This window comes from Armigeres subalbatus, chromosome 2, assembly GCF_024139115.2.
Source record: "Armigeres subalbatus isolate Guangzhou_Male chromosome 2, GZ_Asu_2, whole genome shotgun sequence".
Taxonomy (NCBI): Eukaryota; Metazoa; Arthropoda; class Insecta; order Diptera; family Culicidae; genus Armigeres; species Armigeres subalbatus.
Window position 1 is genome coordinate 299,577,206 of NC_085140.1, and position 14,941 is coordinate 299,592,146.

General features: G+C 45.6%; 1 protein-coding gene across 1 annotated transcript; it reads left to right on the forward strand.

Moving 5' to 3' along the window:
• The first annotated feature begins 10,023 nt into the window (after nucleotides 1–10,023).
• LOC134209824 (uncharacterized) lies at nucleotides 10,024–11,487 on the forward strand. Its single transcript, XM_062685850.1, has 2 exons — nucleotides 10,024–10,971; nucleotides 11,155–11,487. Exons 1-2 carry the CDS (start codon nucleotides 10,024–10,026, stop codon nucleotides 11,485–11,487), a joined length of 1,281 nt encoding a protein of 426 aa, XP_062541834.1.
• Nucleotides 11,488–14,941: the final 3,454 nt, after the last annotated feature.

Sequence of the window (14,941 nt, forward strand, 5' to 3'; positions counted from 1 at the left end):
GATCAATGGCACGGAGCGTTAATTCCAATGCCCAAATTTGCAAACTGGAACATATATTTTGGCCTTGTAAGATTCCACCAAGTAGAAACAAAAAGCTGATCGTCCGAGCACACACAGTGTTTGGTCTAATGTAAAAATTGCGGCATAACTGAAATTGAAAATTTTATAAAAAAAATCCAGTATTTTGCGCTCGATAATGGTGGCCAAATGAGTGCCTTTTTGACATTCAAGAGGTAGAAAATATTTACATTTTGCAATCTATGTAGGCTTCGATTACATGAAAAATATTGGCACTCATCATGTCTGCCATGAACGGATTGTTTTGTTTACCATCAAAGGTCAAAAATTTCCTTTTTTGATTTGTTTGTTCTTTTTTTAATCGCTTGAAATCTTTCCTGTTTTTAATTATGCATTTTTATTTTCTAGCTGAAGAATCCGATAACAATAGGCATACTTCTTGCCTCGTATTTAGCCTGTTCTCCTTGTATGTTGCAGCGAGATGCAGCCGTAACTGAAAACTGCAGATGCAATCATCAGACGGACTAGATGTACTTAACGAACCAAACTTCGAACACCCGAAAACCTGGGAGAGCTTGACGAATATTAGGCTTCATTTGTGTTCGATGGTTTCTGTTCAACGGATTTGGACATGCTTGTACAGGCATGAACAACAGGAACTTTCTCAAAACTCAATTTTAAGATTGCGATTTAAAAAAGTATTTTTCAATAAAACTACAGAGTCATGTAGAATCAATGCTTTGGGCAAGTGTATCAATTCAGCATTGCTATTTCGAAAATAACTGTCCTTCAAGCTCTGGTGTCTATTGATAGAAGGGAACTTTGTCTGAATCCATAAACTCGCTTGTACAAGCGCCTGTATCTGTGTTATTTGTGTCCGTTGTATTCAAATAAGTGATCATCATCCTAGAAAGAACCAGCAGTGTCAATAATCTACGTCATGGCAGCTGTTACTACATCAGGGTACAGCCTGTGCCTAGATTCAAAAAAGATTTTACTACTATAGGAATTATTATTTTAATATAAGAAACAAAAAAAAACATAATAAAACGGATACATTTAAGAGAGAACAAAAGCGCTTAGCTTAACTTGAACAATTATGAAACACGCTTTCTAAACACAATTCTCGCTAATTTAAATGTTTTGCTTAGTAGTATTGAACACTGCTGACTCTCCAAGTTTTCTGCTAGTTTTAGTTGTGGCTGCATTTCACTGCTACTGTGAGTTCAGGTTCAGACAAAACAAATGGGAGTTCGGTTGCACATTGCTTGTGGTTAACGAATTCTTCAGCTAGAAAATATGAATATTGAAATTAGAATTGTGGCGAATGAGGGAAACAAACATATCAAGGAAGTTTTTTGACGTTTAGGGAAACAAATTGTTGATTCAAGGCAGAGCGGATGAGTGCCAATATTTTTCATTGAATCGAAGCCTACATTGATTAAAATAGGTAAATATTTTCTACCTCTCGAATGTCAAAACGGCACTCACTTGGCCGCCATTACCGAGCGCAAAATACTGGATACATTTGAAATCGATAATACGACTCGATATAATGGGCAAAGACCTAGGCGACGAATAAAGGATCACGATTGGAAGCTTGGAACATGGAACTGCAATTCGCTAGGTTTCGCAGGTTGCGACAGGATGATCTACGATGAATTACATCCCCGCAACTTCGACGTCGTGGCGCTGCAGGAGACTTGCTGGACGGAAGATGCGCCAACGTGTGATTGGGTGGCAGCTAATCAACGCAAGGATGTGCAAGCTGAGGATAAAAGGCCGTTTCTCCAACTATAGCATCCCAGCCAACACAAAGTCGCATATAATAGCGAATAAGTATACAAGGTGGAGGCGATATAGGCGCATGCCTCCATTCAACTGCATGCAAAGTGTACGTATATGGACTCCACTTTGTACACTTTTTCGCTATGATATACGTTCTTGTGTTTGCTGGGATCATCAACGTGCACTGCCCAAACGAAGCGAGACCCGACGACAAGAAAGAAGCGTTCTACGCACAGCTGGAGCAGACATACGATGGATGCCCACTGCGGAACGTCAACATCGTCATCGGCGACATGAACGCACAGGTAGGAAGGGAGAAAATGTATAGACGGGTCATCGGACCGGATAGTCTGCACACCGTATCGAATGACAACGGCCAACGATGCATAAACCTCGCTGCCTGGTAGAATGGTAGTCTGAAGCACCTTCTTTCTCCGCAAAAATATCCACAAGGCCACATGGAGATCACTTAACCAAGAAACGGAAAACCAAATGGACGGTAAATTCTTCTCCAACATTTCGAACGTCGGCACTTACCGCAGTGTGAATATTCCGACCACTACCTCGTTGCAGTATGCCTGCGCTCAAAACTCTCGACGGTGTACAACACGCGTCGAATTCGGACGCCGCGGCTTAACAATGGTCGGCTACAACACCGTAGACTAGCCTAAGGATACGCGCTGCAGCTGGAAGTGGCACTCCCAACGGAAGAGCAGCTAGGCGCAGCGTCTCTTGAGGTTAGCTGGAGAGATATTTGATCCGCCATTGGTAGCACCGCAACCGCTGCACTAGGCACGGTGCTCCCGGATCAGAGAAACGACTGGTATGACGGCGAATGTGAGCAGTTAGTGGAAGAGAAGAATGCAGCATTGGCGAGATTGCTGCACCACCGCATGAAGGCGAACGAGGCACGATAAAAACGGGCACGGAACAGACAAAACTCGATTTTCCGGAGGAAAAAGCGCCAGCAGAAAGATCGAGACCGTGAAGAGACGGAGCAACTGTACCGCGCTAATAACGCACGAAAGTTCTATGAGAAGTTAAACCGTTCACGTAAGGGCCAGGTGCCACAGCCTGATATGTGTAAGGACATAAACGGGAACCTTCTTACGAACGAGCGTGAGGTGATCCAAAAGTGGCGGCAGCACTACAAAGAACACTTGAATGGCGATGTGGCAGACGAAGACAGCGGTATGGTGATGGACCTGGGAGAACGCGCGCAGGACATAATTTTACCAGCTCCGGATCTCCAGGAAATCCAGGAGGAGATTGGCCGGCTGAAGAACAACAAAGCACTTGGGGTTGACCAACTACCAGTAGAGCTATTTAAACACGGTGGTGAGGCACTGCACTGGGTCATTACCAAGATTTGGGAGGGGGAAGCTTTGCCGCAGGAGTGGATGGAAGGTGTCGTGTGTCCCATCTACAAAAAGGGCGATAAGCTGGATTGTAGCAACTACCGCGCAATCACATTGCTGAACGCCGCCTACAAGGTACTATCCCAAATTTTATGCCGTCGGCTAGCACCAATTGCAAGGGAGTGGGGCAGTACCAGGCGGGTTTTATGGGCGAACGCTCCATCACGGACCATGTGTTCGCCATTCGCCAAGTACTGCAGAAATGCCGCGAAAACAACGTGCCCACGCATCATCTATTCATCGACTTCAAAGCCGCATATGATACAATCGATCGGGACCAGCTATGTCAGCTAATGCACAAACACGGATTTTCGGATAAACTGACATGGTTGATCAAAGTGACGATGGATCGGGTGATGTGCGTAGTTCGAGTTTCAGGGGCATTCTCGAGTCCCTTCGAAACCCGCAGAGGGTTACGGCAAGGTGATGGTCTTTCGTGTCTGCTATTCAACATCGCTTTGCAAGGGGTTATACGAAGAGCAGGGATTAACACGACTGGTGAAATTTTCAATAAGTCCGTCCAGCTATTTGGTTTCCCCACCCGCCACCCGCCTCGAGTTTGCAACGTGTAGCCATGGACCGAGCCGAATGGAGAAGACTCTTATATACCGCACCGGCCACTTCGGCTGTTGGGGGCGCCCCTACGTCACTGCTACTCGATAGCGCGCAACCCTGCGCCGCGTCATCAATATCGGCTGTCAAACGCTGACATCCCTCGTGTCATAATCCTGCAAATCATTCGTTTCTCAAAACCATTGTTTTTGTGAAGTCAAAAAAGGTAGAGCTGAATTACAAATTATTGAACTAGTGATCGTTTAATTCCCGAAATATCATCCAGTTAACACTAGGAAGACCAAATGTAAGAATAAATTCTCGTATATAAACAAATGTTATCCTAATGTATTTATTATTTAATAAATCTAGCTTTGAGCTCGCTAACCTAAAAACACGCGTGCTATAAGAGGGTCCGAAAACGTTTCCGTTCCAACACAACTCAAAGATTTGTTGTGACCAACATAGGAACGGGTTAACCAGGATGCCGGAGACGAGTCGATTCGATTGTCAGGATTGTCAGGAGCCCAAAAACATCGACGATATGGTGCAGTGCGAAGGATGCGGCAAGTGGTCACATTATGGATGTGTGGGTTTTGACGACGGGCAGAAGGAAGAAAACTGGAAGTGCTCCAGATGTGTAACCAAATCTACTTCCGACGGCGCCGTAGGAGATCCGAGCGTGCAAACCAATGTGGGAAACCAACAATTAAGCAGGTCCACAGTTGGATCGGGGGCTATCGGGGAGCTCGCCCGGCTTAACCTCGAACTGTTGGAGGAGCGAAAGGCATTCCTACTAAAGGAAATTGAATTGGAGCAGGCTGCTGAACTTGAACGTCGAAAGTTGCAGTTGGAAAAAGAAGCGTGGAAGGCTCGCTACGAAATCCTGAACGGAAGGTGTGAAACAACCGGCGATGAAGCGGCAACCGGTGGTCTTGGAGACTGGGTAAATCGACTGAGCCAGATCGCTGTCAGCCAGAATCAGCTAATTTCTGCGCCGGCGAGTACAGTAACGGTTCCAATTATAAATTCCGGAACGAGACTGCAGCATACCGTTGCTGGAGGAGTAGTTCCCACCCCGTTGACTTCGTTGCTACCAGCTGTTGAGTCGTTTTTCGGCGGCGAACCAGTTCAAGTTTCTCAACCCTCTTCGACTATGGCGGCACAGGCGAATTTGCGACAATTGTACCCGCCAACGAGTGCATATGCAGTGGGGCAGGCAACGAGTTTTATGCGTGATTTCTAACCTGGAGGAGGAGCAAATCGTCCGGAATCATCGACGCCGGTCACGACAGCCAATTGGGTCGATCCAGTGACGGGACTTACCAGCTCCACCCAGTGTCTTCCGCCAACCATCAGCTCGGTGGGACAGCTCGGAAATCACCCGATGGGAAGCGTAAGCCAACCGTATCAGGTAACACATAGCTTAAGCAGTTTTGCTCCAGTAGGTCAGGTAGCTTGTTCGCAGTATGCAAATTGTAGCGTAGGGTCAGGTTATCCCCGAGCAAATACAATAAATACACAATCCGTCTACGCTCCCTTCCCTCCTTCAATATACCTCCCTCAATCCAACCCACACATTTTGCAGGCACCGCTCGGTGCTCAAACAATGTCATCCGCGCATATCGACGACCGTGCTCCTACGTCTCGTCAACTGGCGGCGAGACATGTTATGCCAAAAGAACTGCCGTTGTTCAGTGGCAGCCCGGAAGAGTGGCCAATGTTTTACAGTGCCTTTAATACTTCCACGGAGGCGTGCGGTTTTAGTAACGTGGAAAATCTCGGTCGTCTACAACGGTGCTTGAAGGGCGGTGCGCTCGAAGCAGTTCGCAGTCGTCTACTATTACCTGCATCAGTGCCACAAGTGATGCAAACGCTGCAACTGCTGTACGGGCGTCCGGAGCAAATAATCTACGCGCTGCTCCAGAAAGTTCGAGAAGTTCCAGCACCGAAAGCAGATAATCTGTCTACAGTAGTGGCCTTCGGGATGGCGGTACAGAATTTCTGTGATCATCTGGAGGCGGCAGGTCAAGTGCTACACCTTTCCAACCCGATGGTGCTCCAAGAGTTAGTGGACAAACTTCCCGCGAATCTGAAGCTAGACGGGGTGACTTTCAAGCGGCAGTTTCCTGTGGTCGACCTCCGTATGTTCAGCCGATATATGGCGAACTTGGTTTCGTCAGCTGCCGAAGTCACGCTTTCGTTCGATCTAAAGGGAACACGACCGAAGAAGGAAAACAAGCAGAAAGGATTCGTCAATGCTCACACTACTCCATCTGGTGCAGCGGTTCCGGACAAAACCAAGGTGGAATCTACGAAACCAGCATCGCCAATAAGCTGCTTAGTCTGCGGAAATTCAGATCATCGCGTGAAGGAGTGTGATGTGTTCAGGAAGATGGATCGGGATGATCGCTGGAAAGCTGTTCACGGCAACTATCTGTGTCGGATATGCTCACCGCTTCGTGGACAACTGTCGACGGAAGATTTTGAAGCAGCCACTACAGTCATCGCATGTCAATCAGGAGGAATTCATTAAGGCTGAGAATACACTCTGGCGACTGGCTCAGCAAGCTGAGTTTCCGGAGGAAATGTTCCAGTTACAGCAGGCGAAAGAAGGGCGAAAAACGAAACTGGATAAAACTAGTCGCATCTACAAATTGTCGCCGTTTATCGACGAGGCCGGCGTCGCTAGGATGGACACACGCATCGCGGAGGCAGTCTTCGTATCGTACGACACCAAATTCCCAATCATTCTTCCGAAAGGTCATCGTTTAGCCAACCTGGTCATCGAGTGGTACCACCGTTACTACCTGCACGCAAACAACGAAACCGTAATCAATGAAGTCCGCCAGCGATTCCACATCCCCTGTCTTCGGACGCTGGTGCGGAATCTCTCAAAAACGTGTATGCAGTGCAGAGTAATGAAAGCGAAACCGACGTATCTGAGAGAAGCACCCCTTCCTGAGGCGAGACTCAGTCCGCATATTCGGACGTTTAGCTTCGTCGGCCTGGACTACTTCGGACCCATCTTAGTCAAGGTTGGACGATCTTTGGTCAAGCGATGGGTAGCGCTATTTACCTGCCTTACCATCAGGGCCGTCCATCTAGAGGTGGTCCACTCGTTATCCACCGAGGCGTGTAAGATGGCTATTCGACGATTCGTAGTGCGTCGGGGAGCCCCCTTGGAAATCCGAAGCGACAACGGTACCAACTTCATTGGCGCCAACCGAGAGTTACAACAGCAGATTAAGGAGATGAATCAACAACTGTCCGAGGTTTTCACCAACGCTGTTACCAAGTGGGTGTTTATTCCACCATCCGCTCCCCACATGGGCGGATCATGGGAGAGGCTCGTTAGGTCAATTAAAACAGCATTCTCTGCACTGACAACCAACCGAAATCCAGACGACGAGACTCTTCTCACATTAATGACCGAGGCAGAAAGGATAGTCAATTCTAGACCATTGACGTACGTGGCACTCGAAGCGGAGACACAGGAAGCACTCACGCCAAACCATTTCTTGCTCCTGAGCTAGTCACCCAACCTCCGATTCCGGAACGCCCGGAGTCCCTACGGCCCAACTGGCGACTGGCAACAAATTTGGTGAATCAATTCTGGAGTCGTTGGATTGAGGAGTACCTCCCAATCATCGCGAGCCGAACTAAGTGGTACGAAGAGGCGAAGGAACCGAAGGTGGGAGAGCTGTCATCGTCGATGCATCGGTGCGGAACGGATGGCTGCGCGGACGGATTATTTCCGTCATCAAGGGACGTGATGGGCGAATCAGACAGGTGCTGGTGAAGACGTCTGGAGGCGTGCTACGGCGACCTGTGACCAAGGTTGCTGTTTAGACAACGATCTAGTGGAGAGTAACGCAGTACCACCAGAAGCGCTGGACGTGCATTACGGGTCGGGGGATGTTGGGGGCGCCCCTACGTCACTGCTACTCGATAGCGCGCAACCCTGCTCCGCGTCATCAATATCGGCTGTCAAACGTTGACATCCCTCGTGTCATAATCCTGCAAATCATTCGTTCCTCAGAACCATTATTTTTGTGAAGTCAAAAAAGGTAGAGCTGAATTACAAATTATTGAACTAGTGATCGTTTAATTCCCGAAATATCATCCAGTTAACACTAGGAAGACCAAATGTAAGAATAAATTCTCGTATATAAACAAATGTTATCCTAATGTATTTATTATTTAATAAATCTAGCTTTGAGCTCGCTAACCTAAAAACACGCGTGCTATAAGAGGGTCCGAAAACTTTTCCGTTCCAACACAACTCAAAGATTTGTTGTGACCAACATAGGAACGGGTTAACCAGGATGCCGGAGACGAGTCGATTCGATTGTCAGGATTGTCAGGAGCCCAAAAACATCGACGATATCGTGCAGTGCGAAGGATGCGGCAAGTGGTCACATTATGGATGTGTGGGTTTCGACGACGGGCAGAAGGAAGAAAACTGGAAGTGCTCCAGATGTGTAACCAAATCCACTTCCGACGGCGCCGTAGGAGATCCGAGCGTGCAAACCAATGTGGGAAACCAACAATTAAGCAGGTCCACAGTTGGATCGGGGGCGATCGGGGAGCTCGCCCGGCTTAACCTCGAACTGTTGGAGGAGCGAAAGGCATTCCTACTAAAGGAAATTGAATTGGAGCAGGCTGCTGAACTTGAACGTCGGAAGTTGCAGTTGGAAAAAGAAGCGTGGAAGGCTCGCTACGAAATCCTGAACGGAAGGTGTGAAACAACCGGCGATGAAGCGGCAACCGGTGGTCTTGGAGACTGGGTAAATCGACTGAGCCAGATCGCTGTCAGCCAGAATCAGCTTATTTCTGCGCCGGCGAGTACAGTAACGGTTCCAATTATAAATTCCGGAACGAGACTGCAGCATACCGCTGCTGGAGGAGTAGTTCCCACCCCGTTGACTTCGTTGCTACCAGCTGTTGAGTCGTTTTTCGGCGGCGAACCAGTTCCAGTTTCTCAACCCTCTTCAACTATGGCGGCACAGGCGAATTTGCGACAATTGTACCCGCCAACGAGTGCATATGCAGTGGGGCAGGCAACGAGTTTTATGCGTGATTTCTAACCTGGAGGAGGAGCAAATCGTCCGGAATCATCGACGCCGGTCACGACAGCCAATTGGGTCGATCCAGTGACGGGACTTACCAGCTCCACCCAGTGTCTTCCGCCAACCATCAGCTCGGTGGGACAGCTCGGAAATCACCCGATAGGAAGCGTAAGCCAACCGTATCAGGTAACACATAGCTTAAGCAGTTTTGCTCCAGTAGGCCAGGTAGCTTGTTCGCAGTATGCAAACTGTAGCGTAGGGTCAGGTTATCCCCGAGCAAATACAATAAATACACAATCCGTCTACGCTCCCTTCCCTCCTTCAATATACCTCCCTCAATCCAACCCACACATTTTGCAGGCACCGCTCGGTGCTCAAACAATGTCATCCGCGCATATCGACGACCGTGCTCCTACGTCTCGTCAACTGGCGGCGAGACATGTTATGCCAAAAGAACTGCCGTTGTTCAGTGGCAGCCCGGAAGAGTGGCCAATGTTTTACAGTGCTTTTAATACTTCCACGGAGGCGTGCGGTTTTAGTAACGTGGAAAATCTCGGTCGTCTACAACGGTGCTTGAAGGGCGGTGCGCTCGAAGCAGTTCGCAGTCGTCTACTATTACCTGCATCAGTGCCACAAGTGATGCAAACGCTGCAACTGCTGTACGGGCGTCCGGAGCAAATAATCTACGCGCTGCTTCAGAAAGTTCGAGAAGTTCCAACACCGAAAGCAGATAATCTGTCTACAGTAGTGGCCTTCGGGATGGCGGTACAGAATTTCTGTGATCATCTGGAGGCGGCAGGTCAAGTGCTACACCTTTCCAACCCGCTGGTGCTCCAAAAGTAAGTGGACAAACTTCCCGCGAATCTGAAGCTAGACGGGGTGACTTTCAAGCGGCAGTTTCCTGTTCGACCTCCGTATGTTCAGCCGGTATATGGCGAACTTGGTTTCGTCAGCTGCCGAAGTCACGCTTTCGTTCGATCTAAAGGGAACACGACCGAAGAAGGAAAACAAGCAGAAAGGATTCGTCAATGCTAACACTACTCCATCTGGTGCAGCGGTTCCGGACAAAACCAAGGTGGAATCTACGAAACCAGCATCGCCAATAAGCTGCTTAGTCTGCGGAAATTCAGATCATCGCGTGAAGGAGTGTGATGTGTTCAGGAAGATGGATCGGGATGATCGCTGGAAAGCTGTTCACGGCAACTATCTCTGTCTTATATGCTCGCTGCTTCGTGGACAACTGTCGACGGAAGATTTTGAAGCAGCCACTACAGTCATCGCATGTCAATCAGGAGGAATTCATTAAGGCTGAGAATACACTCTGGCGACTGGCTCAGCAAGCTGAGTTTCCGGAGGAAATGTTCCAGTTACAGCAGGCGAAAGAAGGGCGAAAAACGAAACTGGATAAAACTAGTCGCATCTACAAATTGTCGCCGTTTATCGACGAGGCCGGCGTCGCTAGGATGGACACACGAATCGCGGAGGCAGTCTTCGTATCGTACAACACCAAATTCCCTATCATTTTTCCGAAAGGTCATCGTTTAGCCAACCTGGTCATCGAGTGGTACCGACGTTACTACCTGCACGCAAACAACGAAACCGTAATCAATGAAGTCCGCCAGCGATTCCACATCCCCTGTCTTCGGACGCTGGTGCGGAATCTCTCAAAAACGTGTATGCAGTGCAGAGTAATGAAAGCGAAACCGACGTATCCGAGAGAAGCACCCCTTCCTGAGGCGAGACTCAGTCCGCATATTCGGACGTTTAGCTTCGTCGGCCTGGACTACTTCGGACCCATCTTAGTCAAGGTTGGACGATCTTTGGTCAAGCGATGGGTAGCGCTATTTACCTGCCTTACCATCAGGGCCGTCCATCTAGAGGTGGTCCACTCGTTATCCACCGAGGCGTGTAAGATGGCTATTCGACGATTCGTAGTGCGTCGGGGAGCCCCCTTGGAAATCCGAAGCGACAACGGTACCAACTTCATTGGCGCCAACCGAGAGTTACAACAGCAGATTAAGGAGATGAATCAACAACTGTCCGAGGTTTTCACCAACGCTGTTACCAAGTGGGTGTTTAATCCACCATCCGCTCCCCACATGGGCGGATCATGGGAGAGGCTCGTTAGGTCAATTAAAACAGCATTCTCTACACTGACAACCAACCGAAATCCAGACGACGAGACTCTTCTCACATTAATGACCGAGGCAGAAAGGATAGTCAATTCTAGACCATTGACGTACGTGGCACTCGAAGCGGAGACACAGGAAGCACTCACGCCAAACCATTTCTTGCTCCTGAGCTAGCAAGGCGTCACCCAACCTCCGATCCCGATTCCGGAACGCCCGGAGTCCCTACGGCCCAGCTGGCGACTGGCAACAAATTTGGTGAATCAATTCTGGAGTCGTTGGATTGAGGAGTACCTCCCAATCATCGCGAGCCGAACTAAGTGGTACGAAGAGGCGAAGGAACCGAAGGTGGGAGACCTAGCTGTCATCGTCGATGCATCGGTGCGGAACGGATGGCTGCGCGGACGGATTATTTCCGTCATCAAGGGACGTGATGGGCGAATCAGACAGGTGCTGGTGAAGACGTCTGGAGGCGTGCTACGGCGACCTGTGACCAAGGTTGCTGTTTAGACAACGATCTAGTGGAGAGTAACGCAGTACCACCAGAAGCGCTGGACGTGCATTACGGGTCGGGGGATGTTGGGGGCGCCCCTACGTCACTGCTACTCGATAGCGCGCAACCCTGCGCCGCGTCATCAATATCGGCTGTCAAACGTTGACATCCCTCGTGTCATAATCCTGCAAATCATTCGTTCCTCAGAACCATTATTTTTGTGAAGTCAAAAAAGGTAGAGCTGAATTACAAATTATTGAACTAGTGATCGTTTGATTCCCGAAATATCATCCAGTTAACACTAGGAAGACCAAATGTAAGAATAAATTCTCGTATATAAACAAATGTTATCCTAATGTATTTATTATTTAATAAATCTAGCTTTGAGCTCGCCAACCTAAAAACACGCGTGCTATAAGAGGGTCCGAAAACGTTTCCGTTCCAACATCGGCCTTAGTCTGAATAAATAAATAAATAATTTGAAATCTAATGATAGAAATAATTATAAGGAAGTGTGTACAATTAGACTTCATATTCTTGGGTTTTCAAACGCCAAACTGTTTGAAGGTAACTGCAATAGTAGAGCTAGTTCTGAAATCATATTTATAGATTGTGTATCTCACATGAAATCTAACATTAGTTAGATTAGTACATGAGCCACGGCAGGCTATGAATACAACTGCAACGACTAACGGTCGTTGACAGGATGAAAACGCATTTCATCGAGCTTTGAAACGATTCCATGAACCTGTCATGAGACGAGTTCACTATTATTTCATTTAATTCCACCACGTTGTAATCTTTACAGATACGTATTTCGACTGTAAACCTTAAGTCGAGCCAAGTACGAGACACTGAAGATGGCCGTAGTGCAGTAAATTGTTTCGTACTAACTCGTCTTATGACAGATGAATACATCCTACTAAAAGCTGTTAGAAGCTACTTTATTTACTTTATTTACTTTACAGAGAATAATTCAACAGATTTTTCACTTGTCTTGCACTATACTGACGGAAATAATAGCCTATTCAGATTGGGCTATTTATGACTTTGTTAAGTGAGAGGGTATCCAATTATTACGAGGTGTTCAGACTGCAGCAAGATAATATATCTTGACGTTTCCATGTTTCCTCATTTGCACGCTAATACAGGGTTGAATTCAAGGAGAGTTTTAAAATTTAATTTGCGAAATCAAGCATTTGTGTGGCGACAATCGAACATTTTTTTCTGAACAAAGTTTCTACGAAAAAAAAAATATAAAAAAAATATGAAAAGGGATTTTTGAAGAATATTTGAAGCTCTCATTAAGGATAATGAGCGAAGCTACATTCATTAGTTGGGTGCGCCGTTCTTCGGGGAATCAGACTATTCCTCAATTTATTTTTAAGTTTAAAAAGTATTTTGATTCTGTACTATGATCGAACGGAGATTTGATAGAAAAATTTAGATACTTTTGGGAATTCTCACAAATAAATAAAAAAAGGACGATTGGACCAATTTTCAAGAAATATTATCGAACTTAAATGTATATCCACCAGTATCTCCATGTATATGAAGGGCAACTCAGCAATTTATTTTTTTTTTCAAAACTGGAAACTGAACCATTGCGTTCTACTCGACAATCAATGATACAGCTTCTAACAAAATCGAATCGTGTGAATGTGATATAATTTAAACTGGATTTTGGATGAATTAATGCATTACCAATCCATGTTTTATTTAAGGCTATTCTACTTTATATATACATCCCATTCAAATCGTACAGTTGTCCCACGTGAAAAATGTTGAAATCCAAAGTATATTAAGCCATTCAAGGAGCAGAATTGAAACAATTTATGAAATCATGTTTATTCATCAAATATATTCGTTTTACAACCATTCCTACGTTTTAAATTGTCTTCCGCATTGGCCCTTGAACTTTGAAAATTTATTCGATTTGTTCTATTAAATCTAGGTTTAAGTTAAATACTTCATGTTAATTCTAAAGAGCATCTGTTTTTTTTTAACAATTCATGTTGAATAAGTGGAGAATAAATAATTTTTCATTATTTTTCATCATATAAAATGCTTTTCACAAAACCATCACAATCCGAGTTATTCTTCAGCGCTCAGAAGATTTCCATCTAACATGCATTCGACCCTGCTGCGACAGAAAGAGCATGACTGTCAACTACGAAACGTCAAAACGACTGTCAACTGTCAAAACGAAATGAAAACAGAGAGAATTTTCTCTCTGGGCAAAGAGAGCGTGACGCTTGTCAGTTTTGTTTTGTTGAATTTCTCCCTGCATCCCAGTTAGAACCAAAGCTCTCTCGTAATAATTGTTCGTAATAAATTCTTTATGACTCTTTTTAGCGGGTATCTTTTGACAGCGCAAAATGTATGGAATATTACGTAAATAATGACATCATAAAACGTATTTACCCTGAAACGCCAATTATTATGTCATTAATGGCGTAATCTGAATAGGCTATAAGCGATAAAAAAATACTACTTCACCCTCTGTCACATCGATGGAAAATTAGCTTTCTGTATTTATATTGATATGTTCAACCTGTAGCTGAACACAAATCAAGCCAGTTTGTCCGGATATCTTACAAGTTCCGTAGGCTTTCTGAGGAATATTTTTCCGTGACGTTACAAGGCAAACTTCACCTAGGACTTAGGTGAAACTCAGGCTATTTACCACCTATTTCATTTCTATTACCACCAAAACAAAGCTTTTTTCGAGTACAAAGAGCATACGAAATTTTAAATTCAATGTTATATGTACTTCTCAGAAAAATTAAAACAGACAATTTTTTGTGACGTTACAACGCTTTTTTGTGACAGATTTCACCTTGTCCAAATTCCAATTTCTTACAATTTGGATTCAAATTTTACATAGGGCACTAATTCTATACTTTTTCATCTTTGATAAGGTGAGAACAGAGTGCAAATTGATGCATTAGAACCCACATTACAGCCGATTTGGGAAAATATGTCTTAACAGCCGTCACTCGTCATTATTATCAATTATACTAATTGTTAGCCAAAAATAATTTTTCGCCAAACTATTATCATATCAAACATTTTATTTGATGATTTAGTTATTGGAGAATATGGGAAACACATAGGTAATGTCAAAAATTGAGTTTGAAAAATTAGTGCTCCGGTGGACCTGTCCGAAGAATGTGTCATGGTCTCCACTTTCATGACTTTCCAAGAACATAAAGATAGGGTACGCCTTACATTGACGTTTTCTATAGCCTTCACTCTTAGAGACTAGTCAACTTAAAAGTTACATTCCCTTTGAATTGATTAAGCTATTTAGTATGAACTGATTTCGCTTGGCGATGTTGGTGTGTTTGAGACAACCATTTTTCGCACTGAGTGTCACAGCGGCGTAACTGCGGAGAGAGAAGTCTCTTCATCGAAGTTCTTTTCAGTCCACTATATAATTTAATTTTAATATTTAAGATTTCACGTCAC